Source organism: Eumetopias jubatus, unplaced genomic scaffold (assembly GCF_037043125.1).
Source record: "Eumetopias jubatus isolate StellerSeaLion01/CBP00866 unplaced genomic scaffold, mEumJub1_p1.0 scaffold_4, whole genome shotgun sequence".
Classification (NCBI taxonomy): Eukaryota; Metazoa; Chordata; class Mammalia; order Carnivora; family Otariidae; genus Eumetopias; species Eumetopias jubatus.
The window spans coordinates 88,346,514-88,362,984 of record NW_028274810.1 but is presented as its reverse complement, the minus strand read 5'-3'; the positions used below and the strand labels follow the sequence as shown (position 1 = coordinate 88,362,984).

At 39.1% G+C, this 16,471-nt stretch overlaps 1 protein-coding gene across 3 annotated transcripts in view; it reads left to right on the top strand.

Annotated features, from left to right (window-relative positions):
* The window catches only part of TMEM50A (transmembrane protein 50A), a 30,563-nt gene that overhangs the window by 1,717 nt on the left and 12,375 nt on the right, over nucleotides 1-16,471 (top strand). For 2 of the 3 annotated variants that reach the window (XM_028113621.2, XM_028113622.2), the window contains exons 2-6: nucleotides 37-144; nucleotides 2,720-2,832; nucleotides 5,261-5,328; nucleotides 7,161-7,253; nucleotides 10,561-10,621. In XM_028113621.2, the coding sequence (XP_027969422.1) occupies nucleotides 52-144; nucleotides 2,720-2,832; nucleotides 5,261-5,328; nucleotides 7,161-7,253; nucleotides 10,561-10,621 (428 nt within the window). In that variant the 5' untranslated portion in view covers nucleotides 37-51. Of the gene's footprint in view, nucleotides 1-36; nucleotides 145-2,719; nucleotides 2,833-5,260; nucleotides 5,329-7,160; nucleotides 7,254-10,560; nucleotides 10,622-15,492; nucleotides 15,963-16,471 lie in introns of those variants that run through there. The other variant, XM_028113620.2, reaches the window with a different exon arrangement.

The following is a 16,471-nucleotide window of genomic DNA, read 5'->3' as shown; positions in this document are numbered from 1 at the left end:
TTCAATGGAGTTTATTTTGTTTGTTTGTTTTTTAAGTGACCTGGAAAAAAAATGTCTGGATTTCTAGAAGGCTTGAGATGCTCAGAATGCATTGACTGGGGGGAAAAGCGCAATACTATTGCTTCCATTGCTGCTGGTGTTCTAGTAAGTGTCATTGATAATTTGGGCCTTCATTATTTTGTTGTGTTTGTTTTTATGTTTTGAATTCTGTATGATGTTCTTAAATATGTACTATTTATCTTTGACCACTATATTTTAATAAACGTTGATGTTTTGTTTACGAGGGAGTTGAGTTACTCCATTTTAAGAGTTGACATTATGGTTTGAAAAATGATTAGTAGAGTGATTGGTTTTCTTTAAATGCATGTGGAAAATGGTATATAAGATAGTATGCTTTGTATATTTATTCGTTATATAGATAGTGCCTCCTTTTTGTGAGTACGTTGAGATACCAGGAAGTGTTTAAGAAACAGGTCAAAAGCAGTGGAGAGATAAGATTGTATTTTTTCATAATCCAGAGTTAGCTTTCTTCTCAATCTCATTAAAAAGCAAAACAAAAGAAAAAACCACACAGGAAGCTCATTAAAGCATATTGCCTAGAAGTAATTCATAGTATAAAATTTTTATTTACATTGCAAATCCCTCAAGGCATCTGATACTTGTGTTTTATGCTCTTATGTTGTCATATGCTCTAAATAGTGGATTTTAAATAAACAAACAAAAATCTAAGTTTGGGGCGCCTGGCTGGCTCAGTCAGTGGACCATGTGACTCTTGATCTCTGCGTTGTAAGTTCAAGCCCCATGATGGGTGTAGAGGTTACTTAAAAGTAAAATCTTAAAAAAAAATTATCTAAGTTTAAATATCTCCTCTTTGCTTAGTCTCTGACATAATCTATGAAAAATAATTATCCTAAAGTAATGGCAAAATATAAAACTACCATAGGGGGGCGCTTGGCTGGCTGGCTGCCTGTAGAGCGTGGGACTCTTGATCTTGGCATTGTGAGTTCAAGCCCCACATTGGGCATAGAGATTACTTAAAAATAAAAAACAAAACTACTATAGAAATTCTGCTCTTACAAACATCCCCCCCCAAAAAGCTTTAAATTTTAGTTTATGAAGAAAATATCTTGAATACACTGAGGTGAGAGTCTTTTTTTAAAAAAAAGGAAGAGTACTCGTGCTAGCCAGAAAAAATGTCATTAATAGAGTATGGAACTGCCTATAACCTGATAAAAGTAATTTGATTAGCCTAAAGTAGTTACCTTTTTTTTAAGATTTTTTTATTTATTCATTTGAGACACAGAGATAGAGAGAGAGTGCATGAGCAGGGGGAGAGGCAGAGGGAGAGGGAGAATCAGGCTCCCCGCTGAGCCAGGAGCCTGCCGACGACGTTGGGCTCAATCCCAGGACCCTGAGATGATGACCTGAGCTGAAGGCAGACGCCTAAGGACTGAGCCACCCAGGTGCTCCAGTAGTTATTTTGAAAGAATTGCCAGGGGATGCCTGGGTGGCTCAGTTGGTTAAGCGACTGCCTTCGGCTCTGGTCATGATCCTGGAGTCCTGGGATCAAGTTGCATCGGGCTCCCTGCTCAGGGGAAGTCTGCTTCCCCCTCTGACCCTCCCCCCTCTCGTGTTTTCTCTCTCATTCTCTCTCTCATTCTCTCTCAAATAAATAAATAAAAATCTTTATTTAAAAAAAAAATTGCCAGAAGATGGCAGTTCCCAGAGCTAACTGGGTCATGGTTGGGAGTGGGGGTAGGGCAGGAGGTTACTTTTATTTATTTTTAAAGATTTTATTTTATTTATTTGTCAGAGAGAGTGTGCGCGTGCACAAGCAGGGGGAGTGGCAGGCAGAGGGAGAAGCAGACTCCCCCCTGGGCAGGGAGCCTGATGAGGGACTCGATCCTGGGACCCTGAGATCATGACCTGAGCCGAAGGCAGACTCTTAACCCAAAGAGCCACCCAGGCATCCCCAGGGGGTTACTTTTTAAAACTTTCTAAGCTACTTACCAGAATTTGGCTAATATCTTACTCTTAGCTTGTGGTCAGTTGATATTTGTGCAGTTTTAATGTTTTTTCATTATGTATTTACCCTTGATAACATCCAAAACCAAACTCAATTAAGATAAATTATATTTGGTATTTAAATTGAATTTAGCATCACACCTAAAACCATCTGTAGACTGTGCTGTAATACATCAAAAGGAAGAGCAGAACTGCAGAACCATTACTTATTTCACAACATCAAGAGAATAGCTAAAATTCTGTCAACAATAACTATTCCCACTATTATTTTGAATACTTTTTTTTTTTCATTTTCAATGATAACCTCTTTCTGGAGGTTATGTCAGCAACAAGCCACTCCTGTCAGTCAGAATCTGAATCGCTTTTTTCCTTTCTCCTGCCATGGGAAAATAGAACTTATTTCTAGTTCACAAAATAAGTTCACAGGCTATTACAACAATATAAAATAATGACTGAAGTAGGCTTAGAAAAGAAATTCGTATTACATAGTGATTACTGGCAGACCTAAGGGTATCTAATATTTATTCACATATTAAGCCATGTTCAAATTACATACAAGAAACTGCTAGAACATTTAAAAATTTTTGAAATTCATTAGAATGGATATCTTCATTTAGATACTTTGCTTTTTAGCTAGTATGATATGAAATTACGGTAATTTCTCATTAGCATCACTTTCTAATGTCTGTTTTAGTTTTTTACAGGCTGGTGGATTATCATAGATGCAGCTGTCATTTATCCCACTATGGAAGACTTCAACCACTCATACCATGCCTGTGGTGTTATAGCAACCATAGCCTTCCTGATGTAAGCATCATTGTTCATGACACTACTTAACACAGATTATCACAAAATAAAAATGTCTTCCATATAGTTTAGTAGAGTTCATATTTTTCAATGTCATCAATGTACTGGAATGGTTTAAAAGTTAGCTTGCAGAGAAGGACTTACAAAGAAAAGCAACAGTTCTCTTTTCTAGTCTCCCTTCCAGCTCTCCTCTCCCACTTCCATCCCCCAGCTCCTCTCAGCTCTCCTTTTGTTGCTACACTGCTCATGTTGCAACTTTACTTTTAGGTCAGAAACCATGTACTTTGTCTAAGTGTTTGTTTATTCATTTATCCAACAAATATTCATTACGCTTTTCTCTTCTCAGGCTCTGCTCTAGGTATAGGAAATATAGTAGTGAATAAAACAGGGAAACATCCATGCACTTACAGAATTTATACTTAAATGAGTGAGAGAGATAGTAAGCAAGGAGAAATAGATTATGTATATAGCATGTTAGATATCAGTAAGCAATACAGAGAAGGGAGAAAGTTGATGTCAGAAGGAGGTACAGAAATTTTAAATAGAGTCAAGGAAGGCCTCATGAAGAAGGCGCTGTTGTAGTAAAGACTTGGAGAAATGAAGGAGCTGACCATGGGCATATATAAGAGAGGATCATTCCAGACCTATGGAACAGCAAGGACAGAGGCTACATGACGAGACCAGGATGGCTGGAGTAAAGGGTTAAGGTCATAAAAGCCAGAGAAGACTGAGACTAAAGAGACATGGGAAGAAAATGTACCTCATAATTCTGCTTTTTTGCATGAGCAGATGCTTTTGTTAAGAGCATTATTGGGCCAACTGAGGAACTTGAATGAGGTCTGAAGAGTAGATGGTGGTAATGGATCATTGTTAACTTCCCAATTTTAATGGTTGTATTGGAGTTCTGTGGAACTGTCTTTTTTGTAGGAAATACATACACATTTCTAGGGTTACGGGGCATCAGTTTGGCAACTTCCAAATGTTTCAGAAAAAAAATTATTTGAACTATACTTGATAACTTTTCTGTAAGTTTGAGATTCTATATGAAACTAGTAATGCCAGAGAACAAATAGAGATTGTTCATTTCAGAATGTGCCTGATAGTGGAGACTGACAGGGCAGATCATGGCTGTTTGACAGAGGGCGAAAAAGTCTATTCAGATGGCTCAGCAAGGAAAAAATAGGAGCAAAGAATCACTAACCTAAGAACATCTGCGTTTTTTTAAAATATGAAGCTTGTGTTAAAATGTATTTATTTTGTGTACCAAATAATGTGGTTGATACAGAGATCACTGAACATAATTATGAGTATTTTGATCGTTCTAAAACTTAGATTTGAATGAATAAATTAAGACTTCATATTATTATTTAAAAAGTCAGGGTGTATGTAGTCAACATGTTTATTGGGCACCTACAATGTGCTAGGCGCTGAAAATAAAAATGGGAAACAAGATAGACACAACCCTTGCCCTCACGAAGCTTCCATTGTAGTGGTAGACACACACACATACATACACTATATATATATATATGTATATACTATATACATATATATGTACATAGTATGTATAAAGTTCTATAACTTTTTAACTTAACATATTGTGAACATTTTCCCATGATATTTAAATTTTTGAAAGGATACTTCTAAAGAAAGCAAGCTCTCTCAATTTCGAATGGTACTCTCTGAGAGTCAGCAAAAGACTTGCTATGTTTGGAACCTGTATCAGGGATTGAAAAACAAGATTTTACCACTTGAATCACTTTGATAATGTCTTCAGAGCAAAAAGTTATTGTTTTGCTTAATATATAATGATTTCTCCAAATTTTGGACATTAGTACAGAATTATCACAAAAAATTCATTCCAAAGCCAATTTTAAGTAGTTTTTGGATATTCTAGGGACCTTTTTCTCTCTGTGTTTTGTCATGCATGCATATTACATGTTGAGTATGTCCCATGTGTACAAATGGAAAAAGCTAGGTAGCACCAAGCTAAAAATTGTTCCATCTCAGCAAGATGTAATTTTGAGAATTTCACTCTCAAATTTTAACAAGTGAGACATCATTTTGAAAAATTCCCTCTCAAATGTTACCAAGCATCAGGATCACCTGAAGGACTTGTTAAAAGTCAAATTGCTGGGCCCCATACCCAGAGTTTCTGCCTTAGTAAGTCTAGGGTGGGGCTGGGGAATTTTCTTTCTAATCAGTTCCCAGGTGATGATTCTGCTGGTCTGGGGACTATCACCACTGCTTAGAGGGTATCTGGTTGAAGGGACTTGCTTAAGTTTACATGAACCCATTACTCAAGACTCATGAGGCCTAATCTTAAATTTGAGGCACTCTAGTTTATTGTATCTGGTAATTTGATGTCATGGGTATTTTCTCTTGGAGTCAAAGACCGTGATATCTTGGCTTTATTTTATTCATACAGGATTAATGCAGTATCAAATGGACAAGTCCGAGGTGATAGTTACAGTGAAGGTTGCCTGGGTCAAACAGGTAAACAGATGTAAAGCACATCTTACTATACATCCTTAAAAGTGAGAATTATACATGGAAGGGCCATGTGTCTAACTCCTTCAGATCAGAGATAGGATGGAAGTATATCTAGAGCAGAGGTTATAGGTTTCAAAGCATAAGGTACAAGTCACATTTAATCTAGCCTGGCCGTAGAGCCCAAGTACGCAGTCTTGAATTTATAGCCCCGTGCAGTAATACGTAGACATAAGTGTATACAGTATAAAGTAAAGGACAGTATGTAATAAAGAATCCATGTGCAAAATAGACTTTGCAGTACTTTAAGCTTTACCATATAAATTCTTTTCTTTTTTGCCAACTTTATTTGATTGGATTGGCATTTTGAAATAGTTAGAATCATAGTAATTTGGGTGTGTTTTGAAATATGCAACATAAAATTTACCAACTTAACCGTTTTTAAGTGTACAGTTCAGTAGTGTTAAATGCATTCACATTACTGTGTAACCAACCTCCAGAATTCTTTTCATCTTGCAAAATTGAATAGAATAAAAGAATTCTGGTGCTTAGGTTCACCAAGGCCCTCCCTCCTCGACTGAGCAACTCCCGTCCCCTGGCCTCCATTGCCATGCACCTGAGTGAGGTAGGCTGAGTACAGGATGTATGTGGCAAAGCTTCCTCGAGAGTCCAGCTTACACAAAGACTTGAGGGGACACTGATTAAACAATTTAAATTGTAAACTTACATTACATCCATAAAAAAATAAATAGGCAAAATTCAAGTGACTTTTTTCCTTTTTCTCCCCCCCCCCCTTTTTTTTTTTAATGAAACAGGAGTCAGCCCTGATCTATACTTTCAGACTCTTTGGTTCACTCTCTTTATAGATGAACTGAAGTATAAGAGATACAGAGACACTGATCTGCCATAATCATATACTATAAACAAATATATGAATGTTAGCAGTTGGTATTGATAATAATAAGCCAGTAATAGCGAGGGCTAGCACTAGAATATGGCCATCACATCTCTGACTAAAATTTGTTAGCTAGTACAGCTTTGGGGATCCAGAGCCAGTTGTATTTAATACCACATCTATGACTGTCAGCTTATTATTTCAAAACTATTGCTTGGTTTTATGTTTTGGAGATGAAATCAGAAATTAAATAGAGCATTCTATTTGCTTTGCTTTATTGAACAAGGCAGTGTTTTTATTAAAATGTAATTGTGCTAATTAAAGAAACTCATCTCCATTCATTTTAGGCAGTCTAAGGACTGTATTTTATAGCAAATCTTCATAAATATTTTATAAATGTGATTTAAAATTTGTCCTCCTCTGTTAACATAATTTTAATGTAGCTTTCCTAAGTGCCAGTCACAATAAGTTCGAATTTATTTCGCTGCCTGACTTACCTGAAAGTGAAGTATGGTAGTGTGTTTAGATTCATATATCACTGAATATGATTTTTTTGTTAAGCATACCTATGTTACTGCTTGGAAGTTCTCTTGGAGGAGTTTAAGTTTTGGAGTACAGTTTCTAAAAATATATCAAGAATGAGCCTGTAAATATGTTGAAACATATTTTGTGAGATTTTTATAAGATGGTTGAGGAATTTTTCTCAGTATATATATTTAAGGAGATTAATTATAGGCACTTAGAATATACAGACCAGCCAACAAGAAAAAGGCCAACGTCTGCACTGATGAAAGATACTCAACACATCTTCCATTTTTATTTTAGACTTTAAATGGCAACTACACATTTTTTCTGTTCTGGTTTTTGCTTTCCTTTTGAAAAGTTAATTAACTGACTGCTGCCATATGAGAAACAATTCTGGTAAAATGTTATTTCTTTTAAGGTGCTCGCATTTGGCTGTTCATTGGTTTCATGCTGGCCTTTGGATCTCTGATTGCATCTATGTGGATTCTCTTTGGAGGTTATGTTGCTAAAGGTAAGGGAAAACAGTTTACATTTTACTTCAATGAAATACTGAAGTTGTGCATTAGAGCTGGTTATTTTAGAGTAAAGGTGTTTTTCATACAGATGGGTCAGCGACTAGCTACTAGCATTTATACCTGGGAACTCCCTTCACCCTATCCGTATTTTGTTTTGTTTATTTGGTATGTTTTTACTATTCCTTTCTTCTGTATTTTTTCTTCTAATCTAGAGTCTGGAAGTAACGGTACACATCTCCAAACCTTGCTTCTCTTTGGCTTCCAAAAACCTCAAAACCAGGATATATATGTTCTGTAGCTGTTTGGCAAGTTTTGTCTTGCTGAATGATATCCATGCAAAGCTCTAACATCCTCGAATTAAAATTTGTTGAGCTAAGCCTCCCTGGTACTATGACATCATCTCCTTTTAGACAGAAAGTAAATTAACACTTCATGTGCATCTGCTGTATAAGGCCAGTGTAAAGCAAGGCCTGCTCTTGGACCCCTGTTTGAAATTTTACCTTGAGGGACCCCAGAAAAATACGAAAATCCCTTATTGTTCCGGGTAAAATTGACTATGCTTCTCACAGTAAAAATATGGTATTAAGGATTTGCAAAAACTGGACCAGCAGAGATCTAATCTAGCCCATATTTTAACCCTTTATTTCTTTAAACAAAATGTAATTCTTGGATTAAAATCCTGGGTTTCCTGAATTTTTTATTAAGATCATTTAAGTCTTATAGACAGGAATGATAGGCATTTTAAATATGTATTTTTGTTGTTGTTTATATAACTTATTACTAAAGCCATATTCCCAAAAATGTAGAGAAGAAAGAAACTATAATAATGTACTGTTTTTAAATGTTTTGGTATATTTCCTCTGGTCTCTTCTTTTATGTTTTTGTGTAGTTATAGTGTAAATATAATTTTGAACCTAGGTTTTTGCATTTTACATGATATCCTCAGTAGTTCTCTTGCTGCTACAAAATCTTTATCACCATCATATTTTAAAAACAAAAATTTACTTTTTTATCATGTGAATTCCATAGTACTCATTCATTATAGAATACTGATAACAGGGGCGCCTGGGTGGCTCAGTCATTAAACGTCTGCCTTCGGCTCAGGTCATGATCCCAGGATCCTGGGATCGAACCCCGCGTCGGGCTCCCTGCTCTGCAGGAAGCCTGCTTCTCCCTCTCCCTCTGCCCCTCCCCCCTGCTTGTGTTCCCTCTCTCGCTGTGTCTCTGTCAAATAAATAAATAAAATCTTTAGGAAAAAAAAATACGGATAATAGAGCTCAAAGAAGAAAATAAAATTATTGATAATTTTCCTCTCCCAGATGCAACTATTAATACAGAGCCCCTTTTTGTAGAAATGTGTTTATCTCACAGAATTTTTTTTAAACATTTTATTTATTTATTTGAGAGAGAGATAGAAAGTGAGAGAGAGCACAAGTGGGGTGAGGGGCAGAGGGAGAAGCAGACTCCCTGCTGAGTAGAGAGCCCAATGTGGGGCTCCATCCCAGTACCCTGGGATCATGACCTGAGCTGAAGGCAGACGTTTAACTGACTGAGCCATCCAGGCACCCCAATCTCACAGAATTTTTAGTTATTTTCCTAAAGACTTCTGGAGCCAGGTTATGCTTTGACAATTATTAGCAGGAGATCTGTAATTTTGTAAGTTGCCTTTCTGTAGGATCCTTAGGAGCCATTCTAGTGGTAGTAGTTCCAACTAATGTGGAATATTTAATCTGGCCTTAAAGTAGTGAAACCTATGCAAACCAGTTGTCACGGTAATCAGATTAATTGAAAACTATTCTGAGAAAAAGTTGATAATTCATCTACTTATCATGCTTGGTTTGTCAATTAATGAGTAATCATTGACAGCTCCAACAGTGGAAATTTATGAGGATTTCAACTTCAATCTGGGATAAATTGGAACAGAATGTTCCTCTGGCAGTCTTGCCCATCCTAGCTAATGGCTTCTCTGTCCCTCCAAATGTTCAGGTAAAAACTGGGTGATGAAGGCCTGTCAAAAATGATACTTCTCTTTCTCCCATGCCCCAGTCCATAGCAAATCCTGCTGATTCTGCTGCTAAAATATATCCTGAATCCTACCACTTTTTTTTTCTTTTAGAGAGAGGGAGGGAGAGAGAGAGAGCGCGTGCGCTTGTGCACAAGCATGCGCGAGCCGGGGAGGGGGCAGGGAGGAGGAGCAGAGGGACAGAGAGGATCTTAAGCAGGCTCTACACTCAGTGCAGATTCCAATGTGGGGTTCTGCCTCACTACCCTGAGATCATGACCTGAGCCAAAATCAAGAGTTGGACGCTTAACCGACTGAGCCACCCACGTGCCCCGCCACCATTTTTTTTTAATATAGATTTTTTTTTTTTAAGTAATCTCTACACCCAGTGTGGGGCTCGAACTTAAAACCCCTAGATCAAGGGTCACATGCCTTACCGACTGAGCCAGCCAGGCACCCCCTGAGTCCCACCACTTTTTACCATCTCCGTTGCTACCACCCTGGTTCAGTCTGTTAGTCTCCTGTCTGATTTCCTGAAACCACTTCCTCACTGATTTCTGTTTCTCCTCTTACCCCCTTTTGTCTACTCAGCTCAGCAGCCAGGGGAATCCTATTAAAATATGTCATTACTTTTCTGCTCAGAACCCTCCAGTGGCTTCTCATCTTCCTCAGAGTGAAAATCAAAGCCCTCACCGTGACTGCAAGGCTCCATATGATCTTCACCACCCCGCCACCCGCCCCTCATTCTTCTCTGATCTGTGTCTTGCTTTTCTCTCTTTTGCCCACATGGCCATTCCTCTCATGTGCCAGCCTGCCCCTACCTCCAGGCTTACTGTGCTTGCTCTTCTGCTGCTTCTGCATGGTCCTGCCCTCATGTACTTCCTGTCCTTTTGCCACTGTCACCTTCTCATGAGGTCTTCTTGGCCGCTTGGATAAAATGTAATCATTCACTGCACTTCCCTTACCTTTTCTCACTTTATTTTTTCTCCTCATTTACTTACTCTCTATGTTGTTTAGCTTCATGAAGATGAAAAAAATTTTGCCTGTTTTATTTACTTTCCACATTACAGTGCTGAACATGGTATGCACTCACTAAATATATGTTAAATGAAGGAAGGGAGCTATCACTTACTAAACCAGTGCTAGACTCTGTCACATGTATTATGTCATTTAATACTCAAACCAACCATGGTTACCAGAAAATTCAATTATGTAAGGCAGGAAACCTGCTATTCACCAGTATATCAGAAACTAAATGTTTTGAGACCATAAACCTTTAAATATTACAACTATTTTTACAGAAAAAGCCATCGTATACCCTGGAATTGCTGTATTTTTCCAAAATGCCTTCATCTTTTTTGGGTAAGTTTCTTTTGCATTCTTTATCCTATTTTTTGTAATTCTTTTTTTTTTTTTTTTAAGATTTTATTTATTAGAGAGTGAGAGAGAGAACATGAGTGGAGGGGAGGGGGAGATAAGGGGAGGGGCAGATGGAGAGGGAAAACCAGGCTCCCCGCTGAGCAGGGAACCCAATGCGGGGCTCTATTCCAGGACCCTGGGATCATGGCCTGAGCTGAAAGCAGACGCTTAACCGACTGAGCCCTCCAGGCGCCCCTGAATTCTTTTTTTATAATTGTTTCTTTTATGTTACTGTATTTAGCTGATTAATTTACCCTGGCCAGTGTCCCTCCCCCATGTTATGTCATAAAGTATGAAGAATGAGACTGAGAAAGATACCTTAATACAGGAGCTGGTTGTTAACCAACCTCAGGAACACACACTGACTTTATTAAAGCGCCACCACTTCCCCTTTAACGAAGAACTGTGATTCGTGTAGCTTTTGTTACAAAATACTGACCGTGTTCATTTTAAATCTGTATTTCTAATAGTTGCTTTTGGTGAATGCCTGCTTAAAACTTTTTCTCCTTAAAATTTTGTTTCTGAATGCATTTTATAGTTCGTTCTATCCTTGGTGTTATTAGAACTCATGCATGAGAATTGAGGTGTGGAGGAGAAGCCCTAACATTTTTTATCCTTCTGATGCAATGACAAATTAAAAGATTACTAAACCCCTAAAAACCTTAATATTTTCATCAATAATCTTCTCTAATGTTCATTCTTTCCTGGATACTAAGCCTTCCACCCTTGCCACCACCACCCCCACCAACCCGCACCCAAAATCTTCTTTATCCTCTGCATCAGGGATTCTTTTTTTTTTTTTTTTAAGATTTTATTTATTTATTTATTTAAAGAGAGAGATTGGGGGTGGTGGGCAGAGGGAGAGAGAATCTCAAGCAGACTCCACCCTGAGCCTGGAGCTCAAGCCCAGGATCCTGAGATCATGACCTGAGCTGAAACCAAGAGTTGGACTCTTAACCGACTGCGTCACCCAGGTGCCCCTGCATCAGGGGTTCTTAACCATCATCCTATGGGTAGGGTTCTGAAGAGGGGAAAGCACCAGACATTTCTGTATGCAAGACACTGGGTGTTTCTAGGAAGAGAGTCTATGGCTTTCATGATTTTCAAAGAAGTCCCTAATCCAAAAAAAGGTTAAAAAACTGCTCTGTATTCTAGGACAGTCTATTGTAGGACTTCTTTTCTATCCCTTCTTACCGACCCCCCAAAACGAAATTGAAGCCCCATATCTACTTCAGCCACTCATGAAATGCTGATAGTTGCCTTTCAGTTACGTTCAGCAGTGGTATCCAAACTTTTCCTCCACCAGGAATTCTTGCAGTTTTATAAAATCAGTCTGGAAATAAGAAAAAAGTGAACTTAGATGGCAAGATGCACAACGTCTTTGGGTCTTTCCTTGGGTCCTCAAACTAGTGGAGAAAACCCAAAGGGTTTAAACAACAACAACAAAAAGTTAAGCCACTGATTTTATGCAGAACATAATAATGACCAGAGTTTATTGAGCAATTACTATGTGCGAGGCACCATTCTTAGTATTTTACCTGTATGCTCTCAGTTAATTCCTGTAACAACTCTGAAGGCGGCCCCATTATTATCCCCATATTATATGTGAGAAAGTAAGCACAGAAAAAATAGGCCCCTTGATTGAGATCACGTGGCTAAAACTGAGGCTGTCTGACTACAGAGTTCAGGCTGTAGCTACTAGGAGGATGACGTTCCAGATTTGGGGGTGAATTCAGTTGATGTTTTCTCCTTTTGCTGTCCTCAGCCAGTTGTTTAGTATCAGTTCTCTTTCTCTCCTCCCCCCTCCTTTTTTGGGAGTATAACACTGTACTTCAAAAACATAGCACGAGTAAACCTCATTCCTCAGCTTTATGAAATAAAATTCGGGTACGTTTATTATTTTGTAGGCTAGTGTAGCATGTTCATGAGCAGGACGGTGTGGGTAGGTAGGATTTCTTTTCCTTTCAAGCTGCAGTGCTGAGGCTTGGGCCCCAAGCATCCTGAGCTCACTACCCCAGTGTCTCCACAGGGTGGGAGGCCCTTGGGAACTCAGAGCCCCACAACTTCAGCCAAGGGAGGTAGTGTGAGGGTGTGGAAGAAAAACTTCAGGATGGAGTTGGGGGAAGGGGATTTACTGAGAACCAGCCAGGGAGGGGCAAACAGCAGCCTTCTTTATCATTCTTTACTGTGGCAGAGAGAAGGGGTAAAGCAAGGTCCATCTTGAGATGCTGCCATAGCAGAGAAGTCACTGTGTCTCAGGAGGGAGGGACAGGGGATTGAGGGGGAAGATTTGCAGGAAATGTGTTGTCTCTTCCAGTGAGGGAAGAAACACATGAGTTCACATAGCAGTTTTCATGTCACAAAACCCTGGAAACCGATCATTGACTTGTCTCAAATTAGTTACGATAAATTCCTTTTATATGGAACAAGTTTGGTTAGTTTCTTATTTGGTACTAATGTCCCTATTATAAAGACTAAAAACCGTGTTGTTGTTTTTTTAAAGATTTTATTTATTTATTCATGAGAGACAGAGAGAGAGAGAGAGAGAAGCAGAGGGAGAAGCAGGCTCCCCGCTGAGCAGGGAGCCCGATGCGGGACTCGATCCCAGGACTCTGGGATCATGACCTGAGCCAAAGGCAGACACTTAACCATCTGAGCCACCCAGGCGCCCAAAAACCATGTTTTTGTAAAATAACTATAAGCAAATTGAAATTAAATTCAACTAATAAACACTGTTACTAGAATAGTTGTAGCAGATTGCCTACCATTCTGATTTGTAACAGAACAATAATACTCAGCAGCAGCTGAGAAATTACTGTTTCAGAAATCAGACACAGATGTCAGTACCAAAGGTGACCATCTGACAGTGTAGGAGGGACTGGGTTTTGCCCAAGAAACTCTTCAGATTACAGTTTACATCTGTTGACTAGTCTTCATTCTGAAGTATGTCTCATCCAAGCTATCTGGAGGGTAGAGGCCTGCTATTAACCAGAAGATCAGAGATCAAATCCCCTTTTGGAGCTTTATGAAATCCTTTATAAAGAGAAATTAACATACTTGCAAGAGAGCATACAGACAGTTTCCTGGTTGCATTTTTATTTTCCTCAAAAAACACTCAAGGGTTTACCTCTAGAAAGGCTTATGAAAGCCTTTTTAAATTGATCATTACGATTGCAGGCTTAACCTTGAGTAGACGCTGGGGCCTGGAAGACATGAGAAAACAAATGCAAACCAGCCCGTGCCACGTCTACCACCATCCTCAGTTTCTTCCTCCCACTTGCCCCCCACATCCAAGGCCTCTTGAACGGCCTCTGAAGGGTCTCAGACTTGCTCTCTTTCTGTCCGTTTCTGTTGTTGGGTCACCATCGTCCCTTCCTGAGCACTTCACATCCCTGATGGTTCCTCCCTTGGATCCAGTTTTCCTATGTCACTTTTTCTTCTAAAACATGGCTCTAATGCTGTCATTTCTCATCTTAAAATTTTTCAGAACTTGGAGCTGTCTACAGAAGAACTCAACACTAGTGGCCGTCCAGCCAAATTCTGTCCATAGTTCTGTTTTATTTATCCTGTACAGTATTTTCTGTTTTATTGAGCCAACATTTAAAACCAAGAGATTTTTACGTTAAAAATCTGAATTTTTGGCTTTTCCTCAAAAACTGGAAGATCTGACAATCCTGAGCCTTGCACAGCAACAATCAGCTGGAGGTAGATAGTTGTTCCTTTTAAACGGGGTGCATCTCTGCAAAACCCCATTTCATAAATTGCCTGGGAGTGAGTATCAGTTGCCCTCTGTAGTAGAACATACAGGCTGGCACCTGCCCTCTTGACTCATTTAAGGCATGTGCGGCCCCTGTGGGCAATTAGCCACCAATTAGTCAGTTGGTTTACCAAATCCTGGCCACCTCCGTTCCCTATCTTTCTTATCTCTTAAGCTATAATCCAGCCATATTGCCCTCCTCCCTTCTCTACTACACTTCAGGTATCTTTACGTCTATCCAGAGATCTAGATCTAGACATACACCCATATCTCCTTATGCATACAATTGCCGTCTTGCCCCTCTTTAAGTCGAAACCTTGAGGACAGCTGTAGACAGTTGCCCACCTAAACCCTGGGTGGTAAGTTCTGTGTGGGTATATTCCTGACACAACAGTCTTTCGGGCTTCTCCTGAGGCCCTGTGGTCTTTTTTTCCTCTTTGCCTTTTGATATGTTGTTTCCTCTCCCTGAAACATCTTCCTTCGTCACACTAGCTCCTGTTCCTACCAGTCTCCCATCGAAACTGCTGCTTATCCTTCAAAGCCCATTCCAAATATTACCACTTCTGTAACTTCTTTCCTAACACATTCAGGCAGAATAAATTCTCTATGTTTCCGTGTTCTCTCAACATTTGATAAATACACCCCTTCTCCGCCCCCCCCCCCACGCTCCCTCCACCATTACTACATTGTGTCACCAAGAATGTGAAATGTGAGCAGCTTGAGGGCAGGGACACCATATCTTTTGTATTTTTATAGCCTGAGCACCTAGCACATTATATTCAAAAAAGGTTTGTTGAATGAATATGATAAAATTAGACATATAATGGTTACATACTAAACATCGGTTAACTTTTTAAGAGTGGCATAGGTCTCCAGTACCCAGAAGTCAAGGACATGGGAAGCACATGATCAGTTTGTGTTCTGATGCATTCCATGGTTTTTTTCATACAACTCATCAATCCTTTGTTGCTAGTTTCCCACCATTCTCCCAATCTCACGTACTCTTTTTTTTCCCCCCAAACTCAACTAGATGTGATGTTTCTTATTTTATTTGCAGAGGACTGGTTTTTAAGTTTGGCCGCACTGAAGACTTATGGCAGTGAAAACATCCGGTATGCTTCCGCACAGCAGTCCTGCATGGGTTTTTTACTACTCACTCCCCAGTTTTTTGTAATGCCATTTTCTAAACTCATTTTCGAGTGTAGTCTCAGCTTCAGTTTGTGTAATACTAAAATCATGAGAACTTCCTATGTAAACAACAACAAAAATCTATTGTGTGCATCGGATTAACTTATAAAATGTTGAAAATAGGCCACATGAGTAATTTTTATTAAGTTTTATCATGGTATAATTTGTAAAAATAAATTACAAAAGGAATTATGGATACATCTTATATGAGCATTTGTCATATCCAAGGTCTAAAACTACAGATTAAAGTGCTCCAAAGATTTATTGTGTCTGTTTAAATGTGGCCTATTCTGTGTCAAATGTTAAATGAAATATAAACATTTCTTGTTTTTAAATCTATGCAGTGGTCAGAATTCTTTCTCACTATACTTTGTGTTTGGTTTATACAGTTTTGCCAAAAATTCTGGAAGCATTTCAGCGTAAGTAGCCGTTGAGGGTCTCCCAAGGGGTGAGTGACCGTGTTGGTGCCCCTAATGGGGGGGTGGGGAGTGGCAATCACTCAGCCATGACCCATGGTCCTGGGGGGATGCTGACAGTCACTCCACATCCACCACTGAAAGAAGGGAAAAGGACAGAGACTTGACGCTGGGCTTTACTCGGGTGGCAAATTTTTTGTTGTTGGTTTGACAATAAATTGGATTCCAAGTTTCATCGTATCTCTGTACTGAACCCCACTAACCTCAAAATAGACCAGCAAGGTCAATTAAAATGACAGACATTAACTACTGAGAATTCTCATGGTTTGTTCCTTTTGTCAGGCTCTCCCCTTCCCCCCACCTTGGCAAAATGGGAATCTTCTTGTAAATGAACTAGCTAACTATGGGGTACCTGTTCTTTAGAAATACAGC